This window comes from Amyelois transitella, chromosome 13 (genome assembly GCF_032362555.1).
Source record: "Amyelois transitella isolate CPQ chromosome 13, ilAmyTran1.1, whole genome shotgun sequence".
In the NCBI taxonomy this organism is placed as follows: domain Eukaryota; kingdom Metazoa; phylum Arthropoda; class Insecta; order Lepidoptera; family Pyralidae; genus Amyelois; species Amyelois transitella.
The window spans coordinates 2,737,529-2,762,818 of NC_083516.1; the positions used below are offsets into that span (position 1 = coordinate 2,737,529).

The 25,290-nt window shown below is 35.7% G+C and overlaps 3 protein-coding genes across 7 annotated transcripts in view; all 3 read right to left on the reverse strand.

The window, feature by feature from the left end:
• The window catches only part of LOC106138315 (glutathione hydrolase 1 proenzyme), a 29,857-nt gene extending 10,267 nt beyond the window's left edge, over positions 1 to 19,590 (reverse strand). The window contains exons 1-4 of one of the 5 annotated variants that reach the window (XM_013339444.2): positions 19,377 to 19,590; positions 17,792 to 17,885; positions 7,929 to 8,150; positions 1,313 to 1,533 (exon numbers count right to left, since the gene is read on the reverse strand). In XM_013339444.2, the coding sequence (XP_013194898.2) occupies positions 1,313 to 1,533; positions 7,929 to 8,150; positions 17,792 to 17,856 (508 nt within the window). In that variant the 5' untranslated portion in view covers positions 17,857 to 17,885; positions 19,377 to 19,590. Of the gene's footprint in view, positions 1 to 1,312; positions 1,534 to 7,928; positions 8,151 to 8,922; positions 9,250 to 10,004; positions 10,290 to 13,310; positions 13,447 to 17,791; positions 17,886 to 19,279; positions 19,321 to 19,376 lie in introns of those variants that run through there. The other 4 variants (XM_060947271.1, XM_060947269.1, XM_060947270.1 and 1 more) reach the window with 4 other exon arrangements.
• LOC106138316 (nuclear protein 1) lies at positions 5,695 to 6,410 on the reverse strand. Its single transcript, XM_013339445.2, has one exon. The coding sequence runs from the start codon at positions 6,302 to 6,304 to the stop codon at positions 6,104 to 6,106; it is 201 nt and encodes a 66-aa protein (XP_013194899.1). The 5' UTR covers positions 6,305 to 6,410; the 3' UTR covers positions 5,695 to 6,103.
• A 4,528-nt stretch (positions 19,591 to 24,118) lies between the features above and the next one.
• LOC106138274 (uncharacterized) lies at positions 24,119 to 25,290 on the reverse strand. Its single transcript, XM_013339385.2, has 3 exons — positions 25,238 to 25,290; positions 24,736 to 24,866; positions 24,119 to 24,309 (listed from the first exon to the last, which is right to left on the reverse strand). Exons 1-3 carry the CDS (start codon positions 25,288 to 25,290, stop codon positions 24,119 to 24,121), a joined length of 375 nt encoding a protein of 124 aa, XP_013194839.2.

Genomic DNA, 25,290 nt, shown 5'->3' on the forward strand with positions numbered 1-25,290 from the left:
ACAAGCGAAATTGTTTGCGGGCATTAAAATAAGTGTACTCACTTACAATGTTGCAGATATTAAAGTAAAATAACGACAAAAGCATGCCTGAGCGTGCCCAATAAATATACATTACACATTCATATAAGGTAAGTAAGAATTGGTTGGGTTAGATTTTCTTGGAGGTACGAAGGATAATTCACTTTGTGTATCTGATGTACCCACTCCTGGATCGTGATCAAAGACTGACTCCGGAATTTTGTATATGGAATCTCTCATCTTCGCATGTTCTAGGCTAGGAGACCGCTTTCCAGCTGTTCTCTCTCCACTTTGTTCATATCATCTTTTACGACGTCCAGCCAGAATTACTTCGATCTGCGCCCTTTATAAATGGGGTCTGCGCAGACAGCAAGATCAAGCATTGTTCCCCAATTAGCCTTCATGCTTCCGCAAGTCGTGACAGCAGCAGCGTAGACAGCTCTTTTGTATTTTGTCTACCACGTCATGGGAATTAAGATTGCCGCGAATATGGGATTATTCTTCATCTGGTGCCGTCTTCTTGCGAAAGTTGACGATCGTCAAACCCACCTGCATTCTCGAGATAGCTGCTCGGAATAGGGATGTGGTACTGATTCGAAACCATTGACGGAGATCAGCGAGCCAAGAACTCCGTGTGGATTTGCTCTTTCCTTTAATTTTGGCCTGAATGATGGTTTGAAGGAGTCTGTACTTGTGGCGCCTGGTGGTTACCTGTCCCAAGTATTCCTGGTTTCCCAGGTTCTTCATAGGGACCATCGCCAGGAGGAGGATGAAAACACTCATAACTCTCTTTCTGGTGCAGTCGGGTTAAACAAGCTCACCGGCCTAATTTCATAACAATCTGGATTTTTATATAGTCTTTTGTTGGGCTTGGAATTTTATTATTTATTCGGTAAATTATTTGGACAGCTGTGCTGAGCTAACAATATACTTTAATTACTGGTATAAAAACAACTACTTACATATTAAACTGCGTAATATTGTACCTACCTACTTTTTTTTAATGCAACCTTATTTACTTAACTACGATAACTAATAGGTGTACAACAATTATAATTTCTAGAAAAAAGTACGTTATCCTTTCTTACTTCTGAAGGTTTCGTCTGTCTTAGTGTAAAAGATCATGAAAATCAGTCCAATAGTTCTTGAGTTTGATTGAGTTGAGTTTTAGTCGCCTTTTGCGAAATCCATGGGAAAGAGATGATGTATTATTCTTTTTGTATTGGTGCCGGGATCCACACGGCATGGAAGGATATTTAATGTAACTTATATAATAAATATCTAATCTACTTACCCTTCGTGGCCTTATCAGCACTCCCATGGAACATGTCCGTGGTAGCGGCCCCAGGCGCGGATTCCCTGGCGTTGACAGTATACGCCTTCTCCTCGCTCTTGATGTAGACCGTCATGAAGAAACCCCCTCCCAAACCCATGCTCTGCTGGTTGAGAAGGCCGTTGCAGAACATAGCTGCGATGGCCGCGTCTACCGCGGAACCATTTTTCTGGAGTATTTCTCTGGACAAAATTATCATCAATCAATTTTGATACACTAGGACTTTCCACTATTTATTATAAAATATAGTATCGTAGAGTATCTCGTAACACAAGGCTCGAACTTATTTCGAGGTTAACTCAATCTGTGTAATTCCTCCTATACATACATACATACACACGTATAGTTACATCTATATATCCTTTGTAGGGTAGATAGAGCCAACCGTCTTGAAAATACTGATAGTCATGTTCAGCCAACCCAAAGAGGGTTAATGATAGAATCGAGATTCAAATAATAGTATAAGCACATCGCCCAAAAGAAGCATCCCAAGTTTATAAACCTATCAATTAGTCGCCGTTTACGACATCCATGTTATTCGTCCCTTATATACTATTTATTTTATTTATTACTTATAAAATTCTTGCATAGTGACAGGTTATTAGCATCTTACCTAAAAATAAGAAATTTTACATGAAAAAATTACTTTTATTAACAGCTACATTTTGAGCATTAATAAATACTACACAAGGATAAATAATATCAATCCTTATGATATCTTTTCACATTAAAGTTATATAAATATCTATTGAAATGTAAAACTATTTATAAAAAAAGATGATTTCTTACAAACTCCTAAAAATAAAGTTTAATAACCAAGAATTACGCTGAGCAATGTAATTGATTACATAGCACAAAATATGCAAGCCACGTAAGACATGCATGTCAGTATGCACGGTGCAAGAAACGTGCATAGGATGGGTGGGATGTAGGCAGCAATTGGCCAATCTTCCTTCCGCTGTGAAGAAATAAACTTATTGCGAAACAGCCGGCGTTTGGATACATCGTCTTATATTTAGAAGTGATATTTAAGAACTTTTCCACGATAAAAAATATATGTTCTATTAGTTTGTGACTGCCGCTTCGGTCCAATGGAAAATTTAGCAAAACAATAGTAGTCTAGAAGAGTTGAAGACGTAGAGTTGATGGTCTATTCAGATCAGATGATAGACTATGATAGATCATGGCTGGACGTCGCAAAAGATGATATGCGAGCCAATGGACTGAAATGCGAGGACGCTGAAAACCGAACCAAGTGGAGAGAAAAAGTCGGAAGCAGACCCCGGGCCCCGAAACATTTCTTGGAGGGTTCAACTGGGAACACGCAGAGATGAGAGAGAGAGAGAGTTGATGGTCTAGTTAATTCCTATGTGCCTTCTACCCAGGCTTAATTGTAAGAATAAATTAACAGATAAGTTAGTTCAATATAAAGTTACTAACAACAGCCAGTGCTTTAATGGTTATTATAATTTGATACTAGGGGCTAGAGAGATTAAATCCGCAATAATAACATTGAAAGAAATCATAAATAAAAGAAAGTGGTCGTAATCAAAAATACACTTAACATATTTTTAACTGCCAATTAACATTAAAAAAACTTCAGGTTGAAATAATTAACATTCATAGTTTATTATAACCTTTATCTTTGAATGTCAAAAGGATTTTCTACCCCTCTACGCAATGCAGTACTTATTTCGTGCCGGTCGCGACTTTAGTCTGCCCCTGATGTCTAGAGGGGAAAGTTTTTATTGCCCTACATGACCGCACGTTTAATGTAGGCTCAGGGTCATTCAACGAACTATGGAGAGAGCTGTGTTTGGTGTTACTCTACGAGATCGAATCAGGTATGAGGAGATCCGTAGACCAACGAAAGTTATCGACATAGCAACTCGTGCCAGCAATCTGAAGCGGCAATGTGCAGGCAATATTTCTCGAAGAGCTGAGGGTCGATGAGGCAGGCGCAGCTTAGGAGATCCTGCGAGATGGACCGATGATCTGGTAAAGTCCGCGGGGAAAGGTTGAATGCAGGTTACTTTCAACAAAATGAGTTGGAAATTATTGGCGGAGGCATTGGTTCAGCAGTGGGCGTCCTACGGCTAATTAACTACTGGTCTCGCGGAAGAATATGGACAAGGAGTACCTTTGGTCCGTAACTCGAGCTCTCGTCCAGCGCCGGTATCTTCCACGATCCAAAAGGTAGTTTTTGGGAAACACAAATCACTGCACTTCACAGACCAACCCCGGGGTGAGTATTTAATAGAGTTTTAGCGTCTTTTATGAATTTTGAGAATATTTACAACCGAGCTGTGCAGTTGCGCGCGGAGACGAATGGCGCGCTTTTTTTAAATTCTTTTCGAAATTTGGGATAGGAGTGAGAGTGGGACAGGAATAGGATTCAGTGCGTGCGTGAAAGAGTGCGTGTATGAAGTGTTGCGTTTATAAAAAATATATTAAAAAATAAATAATTGGCGAAGACAACTTCTTTGCAGCGGGAATTTCAGAAAATCTTTTCTTAGTGCACTGAAAGACCACCACTAAAACCAACCGAATGTTAAATTTCTAAGCCCAGTGGTTTGGGCTTAGGTATTCTTATAGATTTATGGCATCGGATTCATGTCTAGATTGGCAATCCGCCAGCAACAGTTATATCACCGTTTACGATGAAAACTAACTAGAAATAGTCCAAGGCAAGTAAAAATTATCAACATCATCCTACTGAACTTTAGAGCAGGACATAACCTTTCAGTCTTTACAAGACTATTGGCTCTATTTACGCCGTAAGGATGAAAATGTATGGTCCAGCAGTATGAGTAGGTATAGCCTCCACAAGCAGCAATTATAAAGAAAAAATTACATAATATTATTACTTGGTCGACTCATCCCGCAGTGTGGATTTAGGCGGTCTAAGATAATCTACATCTTTCCACTTGCCACGATCCCTGCATACTTTTCCTTTCATTAATTATTATTTTCACGCAAGCTCGTCAGTTTAATTGATTAAACTGACGATCTGATTTTCCACAGAATCTTTCCCGATTTGATACAGATGTGTTCGTCTGTCTTGCCCTGCTTTTAACATCCTAACCATATTACAAAACTGTTTTAATATTCCCTTTTCCACTCGTAACTATAATCCTATTTCACATAATTGCTTTATAAACCTGTCACTCAATTGTACGCTATTTACAAACAAGTTAGAACTTATCAAATCAGATGTTAGTCAAGGATTTCCTTATTTGATCATTAAAATGACTCATGTTTTTATTGTTTAATCTTATGGCAAAAACACTTTCAACCTAGGACATGTTATAATATCAATATCAAATATTGTTTCAATCAAACTAAAGTAAGACCTATCAGCCGAAAAACCATTTTGGGGGAAAATAAATTTTTTTATTCATATTTTGCAATTTTTTTATGGAAGCCAATGAAAATGAGTAGGTATTTATTGTCAACACATGCTGTAAAGAGAAAATTTCCTCAACAAATAAAAATGTAACATCCCATGTTGTCGTGTCCCAATAATACTCGTATAAGACTCTCTGATTTCTATGGTTGAACAATAATCTTACCAAGAAAGTCGAAACGATGAAGTTTTGTATATCATCATCAAACATATGTTACTAAGCTATAAATACAAAAGTAAGTCTGTCTGTTGCGCTTTCGCATCTAAACTGCTAGATTTTGATATTCTTTTTACGAGCTTTCGAGATTATTGACTTTGTCTACCCTGTAAGGAATAATCTTGTAACAATGAAACAACGAGTCTAAGCTAGTAAAAAATAAGGTTAATATTTTATCGATATATTCAATAATACGGCGCAAAAGATCAACAAACCGGGACTGATATAGCCGACAAGGCCAGCTGCCTCGGCCGGACGGACCCAAGGTTCTTTTTGTGTACAAACATCAAGGCGTAGGCGACCTGAATATTATATTAGTAGCTTGTCACAACACGTTATAGTTTTGACTTGAAATGTATCCCAAAACTCAATAATTATTACAAAACAGGGGTTTGTTTGTTACGTCTTCACTACTGCAACAGGATACTTGAAATTTTATGCCTACTTAGGTATATTATGGAGTACAGAAAAGGACATTGGATATTTTTCACTCCGGCAGAGCAACGGGCAAAAACTTGTTACAGGACAAATCACACTTGAGTTAATCCCACAGTAAGTTCAAGACATGTATTATGGGATACTAACTCAACGATAGGTACTATATTTGTAAATACTTATAGGTATACCTATCCAAGATCAAGGTCAATTGGAAAATGTTAGTTTTTCGCCATGGAAGCAAACAGTCTTTTAAATAAACATGATAATAAAGAAAACAAAACGTATAAATTAAAATCTTTATTATCTTAAATTATTATAACAGTCTCGCACCTTAAGGTACAAATTAAACGCATAATAATCTAGCTAAGAATAATAACACAGCAAGTTTGGGCTTTACAACAAGCCCGTTAGAGTTGAGATCATTAACATGGAACGGTGTTGAATCCAAAATTAGACTTTATAATTATACTTCCCGGTCAGCTGAGCTGTGGCCTTCACAGGTGCTTCGCGTTCTGTGGTTACAACCAGCGAAGTAGAAGGCTTGGGTCAGCATGAACCGTCTTGGATGCTCCATTGATCTCTGAGAGAAGCGACTTCCCGAAGACTCCTCGGGGATACGCCACAACATCCTCCGTTCGCTCGGCATAACAAAAGTCCTTACACTAGCCATAGTCAGTCATAAAATTCACGTCTAATGCTTGCTCGCCTTCTTATTGTTCTGAGTGTTGACTAGCTTCGTGACGATCTTTCTGGAATGGCCGGACGGATCGAAGTGGTTGGTGTGCTCGTTCACCTCCTTCTTGGTGCGTTGCTTGCCACTGTGTCCAGAGAAGATGTGCTTGTCGTGGTCGAAGTTGTAGTAGTCGTACTCGTCGAAGAAAGCCTCAGACATATTTGCGTTTGGTTTTTTAAAATTTATTATGATAGCACTGGTTATAGTCGCTCGACGACGTGATCGCTCGCAGTTTGTTTCACGAATGTTCTGCGCACGACGGCTGCTCAGGGTTTTTATAGGCTGCTAGAGACACGTCACTGACCGCATGCGCGTCGATAATATTCTCGAATGGTGATTGGTGGAAGACGAGACCCGGTTACGAGAGTTGGTGGAGGTTTGTTTATTTATAAATGTGTCTATGTGTGAGAAGCCGGTTGGTGATGCCAGCTAGAAACCCATGAAATTGGTACAATAATTCATAGGAATGTTTTCACATTTTTGCATTTTAAGGATCATGTTTATCGTAGCACTGGGACTCATTCGTAGCACTGCTACGTAGCTGCCTACGTCGTAGCACTTAAACATGGTTCGTAGCAAACATTACGAATTTTCGTAACATGCGTATTTATTCGTATTTATTTCGTTAGATGTGGTATAAGGACATCATTATTTAGAAAAAGGTTTTATTGTAAGATTAAATTAAATTTAAAGTAGAATTATTTCGCATCGCAAGAAAGTTTCACTAAATTGAACTTATATGATATTATTTTTTACCATATTTTTTTAAAGAAAACATGATAGGAAGAATTTCTTTAAGCTCAGTTAAAATATAATTGGTTCTCGATCGACTTTTTCGATGTCATTGCGTGATTCATTCAACCCTGAATCTAGGGAAAAGTGTGACAGACGGCAACACCTTAGATATATGCGATAAGCAGTTGAATGTGTGCGTGTAACAACAATAATATTGCATTGTTTGACAACACTGTTTTACAATGAAATTTCCTATAATATGATTTTGTGGCGTAATTGTATTGAATTAAAACAAATAAAGAATAATTTGTGTTTTCTGGAATGTTGATAAGGTTTTCCTATGATTCACCTACATACGTACATAGGTGACACAAAAATTTCTCAACAAAAAATTAATTATATATGTACCTACTATATTGATCTACGTAAAATGTCAACTTTCACATAATATTACGCGCTTTATTTTTATAGATTGATTAATATTTAGATTTATTTAATTATGTTTTCTTAAGGGCATATATTTTTAAATGCCAATAGATTAATACAGAGCTAGCAAGCTTCCATATGTCAGAACAGTCTATGATTTACCATATATTTTATACGCATGTTTTTTAGAAGTGTATCGATTTTTAATAAATAAATAAACATATCTAATTAAATAGTAAAAATTCCTTAAAAAAACTTCGAAAATATAAATTTAATCGCCGAGCACCGGCACTTTGACAAGATAGGACTACTCCATATCTCTTTCCCTAAATATCGTTAAGGCGACTAAAAAAATTCATTTATTGCAGCTTTGGCCATTATGCAATGATTAGGTTCCCAAATGTGAAAGAAAGAGAAGTTTCAAATTTAATATTATAAATGCGTAAGTAATCTGTCTGTCTGTAACGCTTTCTCGCCTAAACCACAGAACCGGTTTTAATAACATTTGGTACAGAGATATACTTGACTCTGTGGAAGAACATAGGCTACTTTTTACTGCGAAAAAAGAAACCACGTGGACGGAGTCGCGATCAAAAGCTAGTATCTTACAAAAAGCTCTTACCTGCCAATCAGGGAACATTGTGGCGCGTCGGTGCACACTGCAGCTTTTTGGAACACGTGTAGTTTTGAAGCTGAAGGCTGCAGGGGTCTGACCGGGTCCGGGGGCTCGGATCTCTTCCAGGCTCTGTAGTCCCCGCTGCCGATGAGGTACCCGCTCAGAGCTGAGACGAACACTAGTACCACCAGGGCTATAATTATTGCCTTCGTTCGGACTTTGTATGGCCTGCAATAGAAATTATATAATTAGAATATTAATTAAGATTAGGGAACCACACGGCCCTTTTTTAAATACTGATTGTATCTAAAAAGTGACGTGTGGTTCCCGGCACTTATAGAAAAAAAAAATAGGACCACTCCATCTCTTTCCCATAGATGTCGTAACTGACTGATGACTTACTTGAGGCGATGGGCTAGCAACCTGTCACAATTTGAATCTCAATTCTATCATTAAGCCAACAACTTACTACAACAGTCATTAACGTGGCCTTCAAGTAAGTATTTTCGTTTATTCCGTTAAGGAATAAGACGTCATAAATGTGTGTATTCGACATGATACAATACAGGTTAAGTTCCTCTGCAAAGTTTGCGGAGGTCAGACGAGAGTCGCTTCGTGTAAAATCCTGACTCACCTTTTATGATCATATCTGTAGGCGCACCCCAAGGTCCTTTCCAAAGAGGTGAGGATGTTACCGGGCCAGGAGAAAGAAGGAATGTGTGTTAATTAATTTCGCTGGTATCTACCTACGTCCTGGTAAAGGGTCAGGTCAAAAGTACCCGAAACCGCCGAGCTTGCATGAAGAGAGTTATGAATGTGGATGAAGCGAAGGAAATATGCAGAGATCGTGGCAAGTGGAAAGAGGTAGTCTCTGCCTACGCCTCCGGGAAAGAGGCGTGATTTTATGTATGTATGTATGTATCTACCTACATAACAGTCTTACCTGCCGATCTAAACATCAACACAGACTTATCCTAATTTTCTTTTTGTTAGTACTCACTTTTCCGGATAATCATCGTCATCAATACTAAAGTTACCCTGGAAAATTGCGAACCTATTTATGGGAGACACTAATCGGATTGTGTCCATTGGTATCTCGTCTACATGAGCACTTATGAAGTTCCTTCTATGCAAACCAGCGCTAAGTCCATCCATGTTTAGTTCGTCACGGCACTAGCACATTATAACCTAAATTTCCTTTATCAAAATTACACTTCGTTATTTAAATTTCCACATCAGATCTCATTTTTATACACTCATTTTTTAAGTGCATAGGTATATTTTATAGTTTTTGTGTGTCAGTGGTGTAAGTAACTGGATTGCAGGGGAATTGTTAGAGGGAATGGGAGGGGGGTGATAGGATCGATAAGAACAGCTGTGAAGCCGGCTTTTCCTTACTGAGCTACCTTTTGTGATGTTTTTTCATTAATGCTTAAAAGATGGCGCTGTAACGAATAATGTGAGCATATAGTGGGTATTGTTAAAAAAAAACCCTCAAAAACTTTCAAAGCAATTTGTGACTGAAATGATTTTGAGATGAGAATAGCAAGTTGAAGTATAGAGACATTGCTTGAATATATTAACAAGGCGTTTTCTTATGACAGGCCTCCCTAGTAATTTGTTACGAGCAATGTTAAATTAGGTCATTATTACATCATTACAAGAACATTATCATCCAGCGTGGTCTTCGTCTCTTTTCCCTTTGACATTTGGTAATATTTACCCCGTAGGAAACGAAAACGTAACTCAAGTATATAGGTAATCCGAGATTTTGTGATTTATTGAGAACAATCAGAGGAAGGGTTATAAACTTGGGATTCTTCTTTTAGTCGATGGGCTAGCAACCAATCACTTTCTCAAGATAAATTTCATGAAGCCATAAATCTGAACGTGTCGTCTTTTCAAGACCGTTGTCTCTGTCTACCCCATAAGAGATAAATACGTGATGTATGCATCTCATACCAAATCAATCCAAAATAATTAAGTGTACGTTTGTTTGTTGGTTGTCTCTTCACTTTTCACGTGTTATCCACTAAACTGATGCGGCTTCTGTAAGTAAGAACTTTAAACACAAATACGTACTTGTTCCTGTCTGAACTCGGCACAGTGATAGAAACATGGCGATTTCTCTTCTTCGAATTCCCCGGTTTCCTCAAGGAACTCTCTCTTAAAAGTTGCTGGTCGCACATATTTGACTCACTTCATAAAAAGAGGTTATATTTTTCACTTATTTGAACAAGGGAACACGTGTAAATTACGGACTTCTAATACGAAATAGTTTTGCCTCAGAAAGACCTTGGCTGACGTTGATTTAGTAGACACAGATTTTTTCTCGATGTTTTTAGATGTTTTTTATTCGTCATTTATCTGAAAGTTGTTTCGGCAATTAATGGCTTGGTTTTTGTATTACAAATGGACGTCAAGTCTATGAGGAATACATTTTCCGTTAGTGTATAAATAAAGTCTCAATGAAATGGTTTTTCAAACCCATTCTAAAATGAGGAGGTAGTCAATCCTATGTTATTTTTTCAGGTCGAGATTGCGGGAGAAATAGAAAGAACACGTACAATTTTATAAAAAAGTGACTGTTTTAAAATAATTTATTTTAAACTTCTCGCATATTTGGATCTTGCTGACAATAATTGCGATAGTTACAGGTTCCTTGCCTGTCGGCTAGGCGAAGAATTCCCAGTATAATAGACTTTCCCTTAATACGCTTTTACAATCTGCACGGGGAGAGAAGGTGCTGGCACACACTATGATTTTACTTTGCTACCAGACCAGCATGGAAGCCTTAAGATCTAGAATATTCCACTGATAATTAACTGATACACTAGGAATGTGTAGATTTAGATAAATTATTTTATACAGAAATTTCTCTAGAAATAATTAGTAAATTTGTCTTTAGTTGAAGTTCTATTCGTATTTTTTTCTTTGATGTTCATAAATATATAAATAAATAATAAAAAAAATATATTTTAATATGCTTTTACAGTCATGAAGCTCTGAATAGCTGTATATAAGGAAATTCGCTGTTATCAGTTATCTATAATATCAATAGCAAACAGTTCAAGGATTTTTATTTTGTGATGCTAGATTTCTTTTTAGAAATATTATTGTTTTGTTATTTTCAGAGTAACAAATATATTAAGTTTGTCCGTACTCGTTTTACAATGCCAATAGCTATTATAACACAAACAATGATCACATTGGACACCCGCGTGTCAACTAAAGTGTTAATTTACCGCGCTCCTAAGTAAGTCTGTGAGAAATGGTTACACAAACAACCAAATCGGTTCACAAAGATTTCCTAAGGCTACAATGCGTAGATAATTAGATGTGTCCTTTTCAACAGATTTTTAACTATATAAAGGACCTGATTCATTTGTATATTATGTAACATTACCTACCTATCTTTATAGTCATTAAAGTAGAATTTTTTGTATTTTATAAGTTAAAAAAATAGTGGATATGTCTACTTAACTTACCGGGAAAATTTATTATTTTATGTAGGTATATAGTACTTGTCATTGGTACATAGTCAACAATTATTATTATAACTACTAACTTAATTGGGACAGTTAGTTACCTAACATACATTTACACCAGTGAACCGTTCTACTTATATGAAACTTGGTACAAATATAATTTATACCATGGTAGAGGACATGGGTTACTTTTTTTGTAATTCCTACTGGATTGGTAAAATGGGAATTATAGTAAAACTATAAAAGTAATTTGCTCTGTGTTAATTTTTTGTTTCTTTGAACAACACCCTGTCTTTATTTTCTTATCAATCAAAGAACCTGAGTTTTCATTGGGACATCGTCACCACTAAATACTAAGTTAGTAAAACTTTAAATACTGTAGATAATTAATTCAAATATGTAGTTCATTAAAAGTTGACGCTATATAGTTATTTAACAGTTAACTTTGTAATAGTTAATTAACTGTTAAAACTGAAGCACATTCACTAAAGTTTACAGTTTTATTAGAAGGTGATACGAACGAATGCAGTTTAGTTTTATCAATAGGAATTTTTATAATAACCAAATACAAATACCATACAATGTAATATTGTTATCCTAGCTAGAAAGTGTGTAAAATTATAAAAAAAAATCCTTGTACATACATTATACATATATATGTTTTTTAGTATAAATGTATAATATTACATTTATTTAATACTAGCGACCCACCTGGCTGCGCATGGGTAGCATTTATTAAACTTACATCCCTTTTCTAGAATACCCTTGTATATGTTGTTTTTTTTTAATAAATTCCATTTTACAACGCTGTTGTTAAGTAATATGCGCACCAAATTTTATCCGAATTGGTTCAGCGGTTCAGCTGTGAAAGCGGAACAGACAGACAGACTTTCGCATTAGGATTTGTAAGGGAGGAGCATTATTAAGGGATTGGATAGCAATTAATTTGATTTTAAAATGTATGACACGCCGCCAAGGATGTTGAGAAGTGATTTAGTATGTCTATAATCCAATAACTATTCCCGCGGGAATTTCAAGAAATTTTTAAGGCAAGCAACTTGGCTCTATTCAAATCTCATTCCATAATGAATCATGATCACAGCTAAACGTGGCCTTTCAGTATTTTCGAGACTGTTAGCTCTGTCTACCCCGCAAGGGATATAAACGTGACTATATGTATGCTCCAATGTTTGCTTACTGATTTACGTTAAGGGAAAACATTGTGTAGAAACATGGAACTTGATAAGTAACCACAGTGTGTCACGTCCTAATATACTTTTTGGGTTATTCCCTTACAAGATTTAGGAGGCCAAACAAGAGTCGCTAAGTATGTATGTATTCGTCGGCATCTGTTTCTAAGCTTTTAATTTTCACGAAGTTGGTCACTATAGCACGCTCTCTTCTGGTCTAGGTATTAGTAACTTATGTAATTTATCCTTAGAATCCATATTTTAATTTATATCATAAATGGGAAAATAAGTTAGTTTTAAGTTAGTTACCACTAAGTTATTTTGTTTGTAATCTGAACACTGTCAAATCATAGAACAATCCCTTTGAAATTTGGTAATAGAGTATTTAGAAGGCGTAGCTTCACACGAAAGCTAGCTATAAATAAGTTTAGACTATTATTCCTCCAAAAATCCCACGAGATCGAATCTTCGGGCAAAAGCATCAAAAAACCACAAAAACTGGATTCTGAACTAAAATTATATAAGAAAAAATTACTTTATCTGCCTGTCTGTACTACACACAGACTTCAAATATTATTTTATGAATTAACAGTATTACAAAGAAACACAGATTACTTTATTAAAAAAAATCAAAACAAAACTGTGAGAAATTGTAAAAAAATCCTAAAATTATTAAAACAAACAATGTAAACAATATTAAAAATCATAACCAACATGTCCCCAAGATCTTTCTATTCACCACTGATAAACCACATCCGTTTTGACACACTGGTTTTTATTAAACGATCTATAACACCGTAACGTGCGCGTGCGCTGATTCGCGTGACGTAACGACTTTACTCCGCTATGGTTAAATCAGTACTGACATTTTGAACGTGATTTGGTGGATTTGCAAAAATGGCCAAGCGCGAAATGGGTTGCGGAAGTGAATAATCCTCGTGATCTTGTAAAATTTCAATGGTCCACTTAATTTTTCATATTCTTTCATATGGTCACGTCTATATCCCTTGTGGGCTAGACAGAGCCAACAGTCTTGAAAAGACTAAAATGGCCACGTTCAGCTATTTGGCTTAATGATAGAATTGAGATTCAAAAAGTGATAGGTTGCTAGCCCATCGCCTAAAAAAGAATCCCAAGTTTGTAAACCTATCCCTTAGTCGCCTTTTACGACATCCATGGGTAAGAGATGGAGTGGTCCTTTTCTTTTTTGTATTGGTGCCGGGAACCACACGGCACGGCGATGGTCCACTTCATGAGTGAATTAAGGTCTATTCCTACAGCTGGGGCAGTACATATTTCGGTCTTCTTAAAAACTTGTATCTTCCATGTTGGCCTGTATCCGTAGCTGGTAGCATTTCCGATCGATGTAGTAAAACCTCGGGTTACATTCATTCATACAATATCTCAATTCCATTATAAGGCATACACCTGAGCGTGGTCTTTCGGTCTTTTCAAGACTGCCTAGAGAGATGGAGCCAACAGTCTTGAAAAGACTGATTGGCCACGTTCAGCTGTTTATCCTTTAGCCTTTAACGACATCCATGAGTAAGAGACGGAGTGGTTCTCTTCTTTAATCTATTAGTGCCCCGGCACTGTGCCGACATTATGCCGTGTGGTTCCCAAACCACACGGCACAATTAATCTCTATATCTATAACTTTTATAACGTAATATTTTGTGTGTGTTTCCCGTGTGGTTCGCGGCACCAATAGAAAAAAGGCTAGGACCACTCCATCTCTTTCCTATGGATGTCGTATATGGTGACTTAGGGATATGCATATAAACTTGGGATTCTTCTTTTAGGCGATGGGCTAGCAACCTGTCACTATTTGAATCTGAATTCTATCTTAAAACCAAATAGCTGAACGTGGCCTATCAGTCTTTTCAAGACTGTTGGCTCTGTCTTCCCCGCAAGGGATATAGACGAGATTGTATGTATGTATGTATAATTATCATTCTTTTTATTTATAACACGTCTCGTTTTTAATAGCCAAATTGGTCTAGCGGGTAACCTGTTTAGTTGCTACCTATAAATGACGCAATTTTTTTGCTACGTCAATAGCGATGGAATTTTACAATCGCATCATGAATGTACAATGACAAATGATGGATCCGAGTTTGAACCAAATCTGTTTTATAGTGTTAAATGGTGTAGGCGCTATGACAGTCTTTGTGTAAAAGAAAATCCTATCGTTGTCCTTGTTGAATCCCCCACTATAATAGCATCAGTTAACAATTAAACTAGTATAGGTAACTACTTGCCTTCTAGGAAAAGGCTAAAGCAATAGGTGAGGCTGTCACTCTTTGAATCTCAATTCTATAACTAAGCCATACAGCTGAATGTGTCTTTCCAGCCTTTTCTTGATTATGTACTTTGTCTTCCCGGTAAGAGATAAAGATCTGATTATATATACATAAATACAAACATATAGTAACGTCGATATCCCTTGCGGTGTAGACAGAGCTAACAGTAAATACAAAAGACTGACAGGCCATGTTCAACTATTTGGCTTGAAGAAGGAATGCCAAGTTTATAAGCCTATATGAATTTATATAAGTGCAAATTGATACATTGGCGGCGGCGGTAGGATTCGAACTTGTTGTCATCCTTTGGTTGAGCACTGAACATCATCATAATTGTTCAATGCCAAATGCCCCCAGAAATTTCCTTTGTGATTTAATATAAAGGCCATTGAATGAGTCAATCAAATGAAAGTTTTATAAACTTCGGAGTCTTCTATTAAGCTAGTAACTTCTCACTTCTAAATCTCATCTTTTCCTTATTAAGTCACCCATCTAAACTCTCAAGTCTTTTCGAGATTTCAAGACTATGTCTAACCCGTATGGGACAAAGATGTGACATATGCATAATTCACAAACTGCTATATGCTTTCTCAAATACCTTCGGTACCGTTTACAAAACGAAGCGCTGATATATACGAAATGACATTATTATTATTTATTTTATTTTTACTCGTGCAGTACATATAAAGGAAATATCCTTACTCGAACCGGTGAGTCTTGACCTCAAATTCTTTTTCAAGGCTTGCTGTTTCACAGCTTTTTACTTATATTTCCGCAGGTATTGTAATTATTACCGGTCACATGCATTTGCGATAAGATAAGAAGTATTTCATGAAGAATTGAAGGTTATGACATAAATATGTCATAGTGTATAATATATTCATTGATAATGGCGAAAACTGATAGTGATCAAACTAGCATTTAACCGGGCACCTTTACTTGATTGTACAATGGCTAACTAATTGAATGACATGTCAACTCACATCGCAAACCGCTGGATGAAGATATTTATAATATATTTATATTCCCGGCACCAATAGAAAAAAGATAGGCCCACTCCATCTTTTTCCCATGGATGGCGATTAAGAGATTGGTGATATATAAGGTTTTATACATGCCACTTCAAATAAAACAAAGAATACGCTATATCCATTTTATACTGTGAAATTGTGTATGTTTATCCGTTTTCCACGTCAAAACCATTGATAACTGATATCCGTAAACATTTTTATACATATAGTGTGGAGTGAAGGACATAGGGTAGTTTACAGGCGGACGAAGTCGCGGGCGATAGCTAGTCACGTATAAATGCATTTATATTAGAAATTAGAACACTGTTTTGATGTGACCTTTGCTCGTCTGTCAGATACCAACAGTAAACTGTTAGAAAGATCCAAGAATCCATTGTAACAAAGTCTACTGATAAATTCAGTTTCTAATAATTCCTAGGAAATATATTATATCATATCTATAAGTTTCTATAGTTAAGTTTAGTACATAATATAATCACTCTTTATCCCTTACGGGGCGGACAGAACCAACAGTCTTGCAAAGACTGAAAGGCCTGGTATTTCGAATTGCTATTGGTCGCCCAATAGCAATTCGAAGTCGCGTTTGTCTTGATCAAGTCAAGATGTATAAGATCTGATGAAAGAGGAGCCCTCTATTGACCAACTTGCACGAATTTGATGAATGTGGCCGAAAAACAAAAAAGTATACAGAGATCGAGGCAAGTAAAAAGATGTAGTCTCTGCCTATCCCTCCAAAAAGAGGCACACACACTCGTTATATCTGGCTACTGGTACATCGCGTCCCCCTCCTGACCTACATCAATTTACCACTTGTTACTATGTAGATATATGACATCTTTACTATAATCGTACCTTTATTTAGACCGTTCTAGATACAATATCTGCCGATCCCTCCAGGAAAGATATCTTAAATTTTTTGGATTTCTGCTTTTAGGAAAATCGATTAGCAAGTAGCAACCTATCACTATTACTAGAATCTCAATTCCATAATTAAGCCGTACAGCTGAACCCGGCCGTACAGTACTTTCGAGACTGGTAGCTCTGTCTACCCCGTAGGGGTATACTCGTGATTATATGTACCTATGTAACCCCGCTTGAATATTAGAATCTATAGATTGTTCAATGTTTTTTCCAACAACGGTATTTTGCTAAACTAAAACTTAATTATTCTGTACTGCGGCTGCACATCAAAGTATTTGCTGTTAGTATAAAGAAGGCGTGAGTTATTCTCTCTTACATACATACATAATAATCACATCTATATCCCTTGCGAGTAGGCAGAGCCAACAGTATTGAGTGACAGGTTGCTAGCCCATCGCCTTAAATAAGAATCCTAAGTTTAGAAGCCTATTCCTTAGTGGCGACTAAGGAATAGGCTTCTAAGCTTCTCTTACGACATCCATGGGAAATGAAATGGAGTGGTCCTATTCTTTTTTATATCGGTAACGGGAACCACACATTAATTATTAATAATTTCAATTATTCTGTTATTAGCAATAAGTTTCTCCTTTTACATATCTCGGTAAGAAAATTGATTAACAATTAGAGAAGAAAATTATTTTAAAGCACAGACAAAACTGGTGGGTTTTGAAAGAGATTTGAAATTTGGCATAAAGTTCCTTAACTGGCCATGAGGAGTACGAAAAAAGGATTTCCCTATATTCCCGTGGGAACGAAAAATAAATAGATTTATCGGTTTATGTAACGTGCGATTCCAGAAGACAAACTTCATCTTTAATCGGAATAGTTAGTTTTAAGAAAATCGCGTACATAAACTCAAGACGCAAAGATAAGAAAATCTGCAGTAGCGTCCTATTTTTGAAGTGGGTTTATAAAATATATATTTTAGTGACTTACCCTTTACAACAACTGCTGGTATTTTCTTCTCCGGATTCCGTCACTCTCATGCTTTGAATTGTCATGTTTTATCAGTGTTCTCTCTCAGGTTAACCTGAAAAAATTTATTATTCGTGTTAGCTAACAATCAATTATTTTAGGCCAGTAAATATTGTAAGATTATTATTATTTATTGTCAGACAAATAAATAAATAAAGATTTTGATTCGCAAAATAATGCGACATCTAAATGGTCTTATTTTTAAATTGCGACGGCTTATAAGTTTGTTTATTTTTCAGACTTGCCATTTAAGGCATTCCTTTCTAATTTAACGAGGAAAAATATGAATTACTGTATGTTTTTATTTTATTGGGCCTTAAATATTTGAGTTTATTAGTTACAAACAAAATGAAATCCTTTTTTCTTTTATATTATAATAAAACATTAACTAGCATTAGCATTTATTTGGTTAACTTTGGCGGAACTATTTGTCATCTAAGTTGTAAAATGACCTTTGAGATCATGGTACGGTATTTCCAAGTAAATTATTTTCCTCAATCGTGTTTCGAGGTGAGGTATCAAACATAAAAGTGACAAGTACCAATTTAACTATTGTTATTATTGTTTATTATTTTGAGTTCGCATATTGGTATGTAATAACTCAGAAAAGAGTTATTACATCGCTAAGGTAGGTTTTGAACTTTTTTATCACCTTTTTTCTCTGTTGGGGTTACTAGGTCGCCAAACCTAATAGCCGGACAGACCGGCCAGTTTGGCCGGACATTTAGGTAGAAAATCCGGACACCCTACATTATTGAGAAATATGTGTCAATATTAATACGTACGACAAAAAATTAAACATATAATCAACCTTTTTTTTAAACTCGACGCTTGCCGCATTCTAAAAAAAGCTATTTGCGAAATATAAACATAACAAATGACTTTCAATGTTTCGGTTTCCTTTTAGCAAAAAGCCTACTAATGTCCGTCTTTATCCGGACCGGACAACACAAGTCTTGAACTTATGTACATACATATATAAGTACCGCTCCATTTGATTTCTTTTAATTTAAATAATTCTTCTGATTGAATGAATAACATCCTTTCATTGCGTAATAATGTAGCTGCATTTTTATAAACGTTTGAGTCTGATAAATGTCTATCTTGGGTGCAATAAACCAAACATTGATTCATTGATTAATCAATATTGATAAATTGATTTTCCAGCCGTTAACTCAGTATTGCTGTTACATCATACTCAAATAATATTATAAATACAAAAGTGTGGGAACACTTATGTATTTATGATATTATTTGAGTATATAAGTTAGATATATATAAGTAATAATATTATAAGTTATTAACATACCTACATACTCACGTGTTAATAACTCTGGTAAGCAAAATCTGCTGAGCACATTTCGATGAAACTATAGAGTAATATAATATAAAGTATTCATTTCAATATAGGTATATTTCAAAACCCTAGGCTAACAATGTTTGACTTACTCTAATTTTATTATTGCAGGCCTTCACGATTCCATAATTATACCAAAAAAGAATTAACAATGATTGAAAAATGTTTACCAACAATTTATAAACTCACATCAGAACCGACTCACGCGCAGGTGAAACACTAATCAATACCGATCACTTTCACTTAAACAATTGCTTTCATACACGAAAATGATGAATCACTTTTAACAAAATATAGATTTAAAAAACTATAGATAGGCACTTCCACTAGTTTCTAAGTCACGAATTAATTCAAATTAGGAATTCTCGAGATGTTTTAACGTGACGTGTGAGCAGTCGTCGTCGCGTCTCGGACGGGACTATGCGTTGCGTTGCGCATGATTCGCTCATTGGGTCTCGTACATTTTTTGTGCTCTCATCCTTTTAGGGTTCAGCCGGGAAGAAAAAACGAACCGGATTATACCAGTTTCACAGACAAAGTTATATTGTCCCCTGAGATGTGATTCGCTGAAATCGTTGCAGTAAATTAATTTGAGATGAATAGTATTGAAAGACTAATTTAGTTGGAAGTTTCATATGTAATAAGAATAACTGTTATAAAACTAACTAGTGTTAGCCTAAAATATTATATACCTATATATTTTTAAATACCTTATACAGTTTTTATTTAAGGTGAATAGAAGTCAAAATTGCGCTTTAAGTGTTTCTTTGTACGTCTGCTTGTCTGTATGTTTTTAGGCAAATCTCAAAAGAAAATATTACAAGACAAGAAATGCGGTTATCATAGTTGTTTTCTTACAGACGCAGAAGCACAGAAGACAAAAGGCTAGTCAAGATTGCTATGGGTATTTAAAGGGCCGCAGTTATACAGAAAAAACCGAACCCATAAAGTTTTTATCACATTCATGTCTGTGACTATGTCAAGTCAAAGCCATTTTATTTGGTAGGACAGGAAAGTCCATGGATCTATAGTTTAAAATAATTTTTATGAACAGTGTAATTATAAATTATCTTTATATGCAAAGTACTGAGCAATCTTCACCTGAAACTATGAAAATTAATTCAAAAATGTTTAAAAACTTGAACGATTAATTATGAGCATATAGGTACATATATGCATTTTTGATCCCGCATTTAAGTACTTTGTTGAAACTTGAAACTGCTACCATAGACCACGACCGCAGCTTAATTTAAAAATAAAATTGAAAAATTAATTAAAGCTGTACTGTACTGTAGTTTTTCAATATATTGTAAAATATTAGCTCTAAAGTTTAACGCCCCAACACTCCTATCCTACGCCTATGTAGGTACTTAAGCACCAACAAAATTTTATTATTTTGCAAATCTTAGAAACACAGATTGCTCAGCAAGTTTGGGCGAACACGAACAGCGCATGTGCGGCTGATAAGAGGCTTAATTCTTACGAGGAAGTAGATTTGTTGGATTTAAAAAGATGTTTAAATATTTGACTTGAAATTTACATAAATTTGTTGTCATCATCGTAATTTTAATTAAATGAGTTTAAAAGGATTTATGGTAGGTACCTGCTTATTAAAAGATAAATATGGAGTTTAATGGTAGGTTTTGTATGGCATCCAAAATTCGAATTAATAGTCAAAGTATGTGTAAGTTAATACAGATATTTGGATAAAGATTTTCTAGCGGGCATTTAGTGTTTTTTTTGTTTGTTAACTCTTTATTGGACATAAAAATTATTTTAAAGTAAGTAAAAAGTAATAAAAGTAGGTTTTATTGAGGAAACCTTCAGGAAACTGTATGTATAACAATATGTAGTGTATAACCATGATCGATTCAATACGAGTTAGGTTTCCCTAAAAAGGTTGCAGAATTCAGAGGAGTCGCCACGCGTAAAACCTTGACTATTCTAAACTGATAGTAGGCGTACCCAGGGTCCTGTCCAGAGCAGGACGTAACTGAGACTATCGCCAGGAGAATGATTATGCTTAAAGTCAATAAGTTTTACACTTCATCCAATGTAGTGAAATATTTTTATTGTGAACTAGCTGGTGCCGGGAACCATACGGTACTAAAGTAGACTTGCAAACCAAAAATCTTTTTACGTGAGAATTACGCATGTGCGGTAAAACCAGAATATATATCAAACTGATTTTCACTTATATTTATATGTTATAGGCATAATGCTGTCGTAAAATGATAAATGACTTATTTGCAGGCCAACTTATGCCTTGAGTTCATTCAAATGTCGATTTTTTTTTAATGAACCGATTTTGATGAAACAAACTTTAAATGTTTTCTGAGTTAAGACAAAGCAATTGGTGAAAGTTTCAAGTAAATCGGTTCAGTACTTTCGGAGATAATCGTGATCATGCATACAGACAGACAGACAGACAAGAAATTAAAAAAAAATTTTGCTTTCTACTATTCATTCTAAGTGTCCATTTCAGTCAAAAATACTAAATGTACAGACAAAATATTTTTACTATTTTATTTTATGTATAGATTGAAGAATCATCAAATCAAGACAATCTACCTACAGACCCAAATGATGAAAAAAAATCGTGTTTGACCGCTTATTGTTCGATTCCAAGCATTGTTCTTGTATTGTGTGCGTTCGTGGTTACGGACATATAGTTCGCGGAATTATATCGTAAAGATCAGAATCTTATAAGTACGTATTGAACTAGATCATACCTACAGCATGTGTGAAAGAAGATTATGTAGTGACAGGTAGCACATGGTTAATGCTTGTATAGTTTGGTCAAGGGACGAATGAAAGTAGGTTGACTCAGAATATATACATGGAGTGTGTGAATGAGAAGGCTGAATGGGGAGTTAACACGAATGTAAACTTGACCAAATTGGGAACGTGGCGAAAGGTCAGTTCAAGAATGACCATGACCAAAAACCCATGAGCTTGCCAATAGATAATAATAAATGTGGATGCTTAACTTCTTCTTCCTCTTCTTCCAGATTGTTAAAGCCATCGTGATACCTTTAAGTGATATTTAAATCGGAATTCCTTTATTTTATTCCATTATTTAATCCTTTATTTTTTCCTTTATTTATTCCTCTATTTATTCCTCTATTTATTCCTTTGTTTATTCCTTTACTTTCCATCCATTAAGCCAAACATCTGAATGTGGCCTTTTACTCTTTTCGAGACTGTTGGCTTAAATTACTACGGATAAAGACGCGATAATATTATGTTTGTCAAGCGTTTGCAAATGCTAATTCGTTTTTATTAAGTTGTGGTTTTTTTATCGCAAGGCGTGACTAAATTAGACTTTTCAAGGACATTTTACCTACACAACTGTCTGTACCTATCGGTTCGTCCTACCACAATTGTACGTTTTATGTGTAACATATAACTTTAATAATAGTAAGTTACCCTTTTTTGACATAGGCACCTTTTCTATGGCCTGAGCTAGAAGTTCATATAAAAGTCAATATGACCTGAGGCTTACAAACTTAGGATCCTTTTTTAGGCGATGGGCTAGCAACCTGTCACTATTTGAATCTCAATTCTATCATTAAGCCAAATAGCTGAACGTGGCCATTCAGTCTTTTCAAGACTGTTGACTCTGTCTACCCTGCAAGGGATATAGACGTGACCATATGTATGTATGTATGTATGACCTGATATCATCCGGTCTGGATAGTTACGCCTGTTTCCCACAGGTGTAGACAGAGACTCAAGATATACACTTGCCACGGTCCTTGCAGTAGTTGTTATAATGTCCCACCGAGCAAAGTTTGTGTTGACCACATATATGTATAGGTATGGCGTAGGAATCGAAATTACCACGGAACAAGAAACCTTTAAAAATTTTTATCAATAAATTGTGTCTGCGTCTAACGAACAACGCACAGTGGAAACTACCGAGGTTAGAAAGTTTAAATTTGGTATGAAGGTTCTTCAGGAGTGTAGGGGGCACTGAACGGGAAATATCGGTTTTTTTTTATATACGCGGGTGAAACCGCGGGCGTCCTTTAATTATTCATATAATTTATTCATTCATTTTACGCGGGAAAAGATCCTGAAGCCCATGATTGTCACAGACACTTCAAACTATAGAATGCTTCCTTTAAAGACGGTAGGATGTACCTATCTAAATTCTTCGTCTAAATCAATATTAATTGTTTCTAAGAGGACGTGGGCGTGGAACTTTAATCAATTTTATCATCGTCACACACGAATTGTTCAGTCATGTTTCGTGCGCATTTAGTTTTAACGAGGCGGTAAAGATGAATCCCGCCAAAAACATAATTTGTAGTGTAGTATTTAATAGGTAACATTTGACAATACCTACATACATCCAATTCAACAACGTAACCTTGTAACGGCGGGCATAAAATAATGTATTTTTCGTTTTGTTAGAAGTTTACAGTCGCTTAACTTTTTCAAATCAAAATTTTATACGATTTAATTCATATTTATTTTATACGGTCTATCCCAACTAGTTCCATCGAGTTGTCCCATGGTCAAGTTATATTAATGTGTATGATGCGCAAGAGTATTTAATATAAGAAGAATGAGTTCCATTCTACCATTAGGTATGCTATGCAGCTGAACGTGGCCATTCAATATTTTTAAGACTTAATGTACCCCATCATGATAAAGATATGATTATATGTATGAAGAAGAAAGAAATCAATAAAATAGAACTTTTATATATTTTTATTGCAATATACTGTACTGTTTAAACTGTTAAAGGTATTCTACCAATTTCACTTTAGTCTTTACCGGTATAAACACTTTATTTTGTGTAAACAATTTATTTTTAATACGGTAGACTATAAAATTTGCCTGATAGAAAGCGGTTACCCGCTACAGAGGACTCATCCTCTGTGGAAATGGTGAAGTTATTATTATATAAACAATAAACACTTTTAGATCTCAACAGAAGGTCTTTCTTTAGCCGATATAAAAGGTATTTCTTCATTCAGCATGTGGCTTATCTTCAGGATCTTGGAGACCAAGACACTCGACATCAGGGCTTCGTTGATGCTCCTATTTTGACAGGTCCTGTTGGATTCTGTCAATGGTACATGGAGAATTTGGAAAGTTGCGTTTGTATTACCTGAAATTGAAAATAATAATTTGACAGAAAGTAGATAAAAGCTACGTAACTACATAGACGTCTTTACTCTTACGGAGTAACCACATTAAACATTTTCGAAAATACTGTAAACCCACATTCATCTGTATAGCACAACACGTCAACACGTGACATCAACCTGTGTTGCTAGCCCAATGCTGCCATTAAAAATAAATAAAAAAGCGTAAAAAAATATTTACTTTCGCATACTAAGACCGATGAACTGATCATTCAATTTCTTTGGGAGAGTAAACAAACTCTTCTCTATTTGTTTTACGGGGTTTCAGTTAAACAAAATATAATATAGGGATAGATATAGTAATATTACCGCGTCATTGAGTACCATGTAGGGTAACTTGAAACGTGGTGGACTGTATGGGCCAGCTAGAGGTATCTTCGTGAACTTACCCAGCATCATACGAGATCTATGCTCGATATAGCAGTACGTGTATCCAATGGGGATACCGATCCCGACGGCCGAGAAAGTGATGATCAGCAATGATGCGATGACGATGACGCATTGCATCCAACCCGGCTTACTGTGAACGTTAATTAATGATGCACAATGTATAAAAAAAACATATCAGAACAATATATGACATAACAGAACGTCTATATCCACTGCGGGGTAGACAGAGCCAATAGTCTCCAAAAGACTGAAAGGCCGCGTTCTACAACTGAACCGCGTTCAGTTCAGTTAGTTGTTCAGTAATTCTGACGAACGCCACCCTTGCAGGGGAACTTAGCATCCGATATATGACTGAGCCGCAGAAGACTGTCTGCTCCTCATGCTACTCCAAATACTGACTTTCTTGTCAAGAAGGATGCAATTAAGATAAATGATGCCACTATACCGTTGTAAGTTTAAGAAAAAAAACAGCTATGTAAGAATAGTATTTTTAAGACTTACTTCCTCAGAGATTCCGGTAATTGATCTTTGCCTAATACAGCATAACTTGACAT

What these genes read in the sequence shown, in the direction of transcription:
- LOC106138316 (XM_013339445.2), bottom strand. Translation starts at nt 6,304, where the DNA reads ATGTCTGAGGCTTTCTTCGACGAGTACGACTACTACAACTTCGACCAC.
- LOC106138274 (XM_013339385.2), bottom strand. Translation starts at nt 25,290, where the DNA reads ATGTCAAGTTATGCTGTATTAGGCAAAGATCAATTACCGGAATCTCTG. An exon ending in TTACCGGAATCTCTGAGGAA is followed by an intron (nt 24,867 to 25,237) that starts GTAAGTCTTAAA and finishes TAACGTTCACAG; the next exon opens with TAAGCCGGGTTGGATGCAAT. An exon ending in TAGATCTCGTATGATGCTGG is followed by an intron (nt 24,310 to 24,735) that starts GTAAGTTCACGA and finishes TTTCAATTTCAG; the next exon opens with GTAATACAAACGCAACTTTC.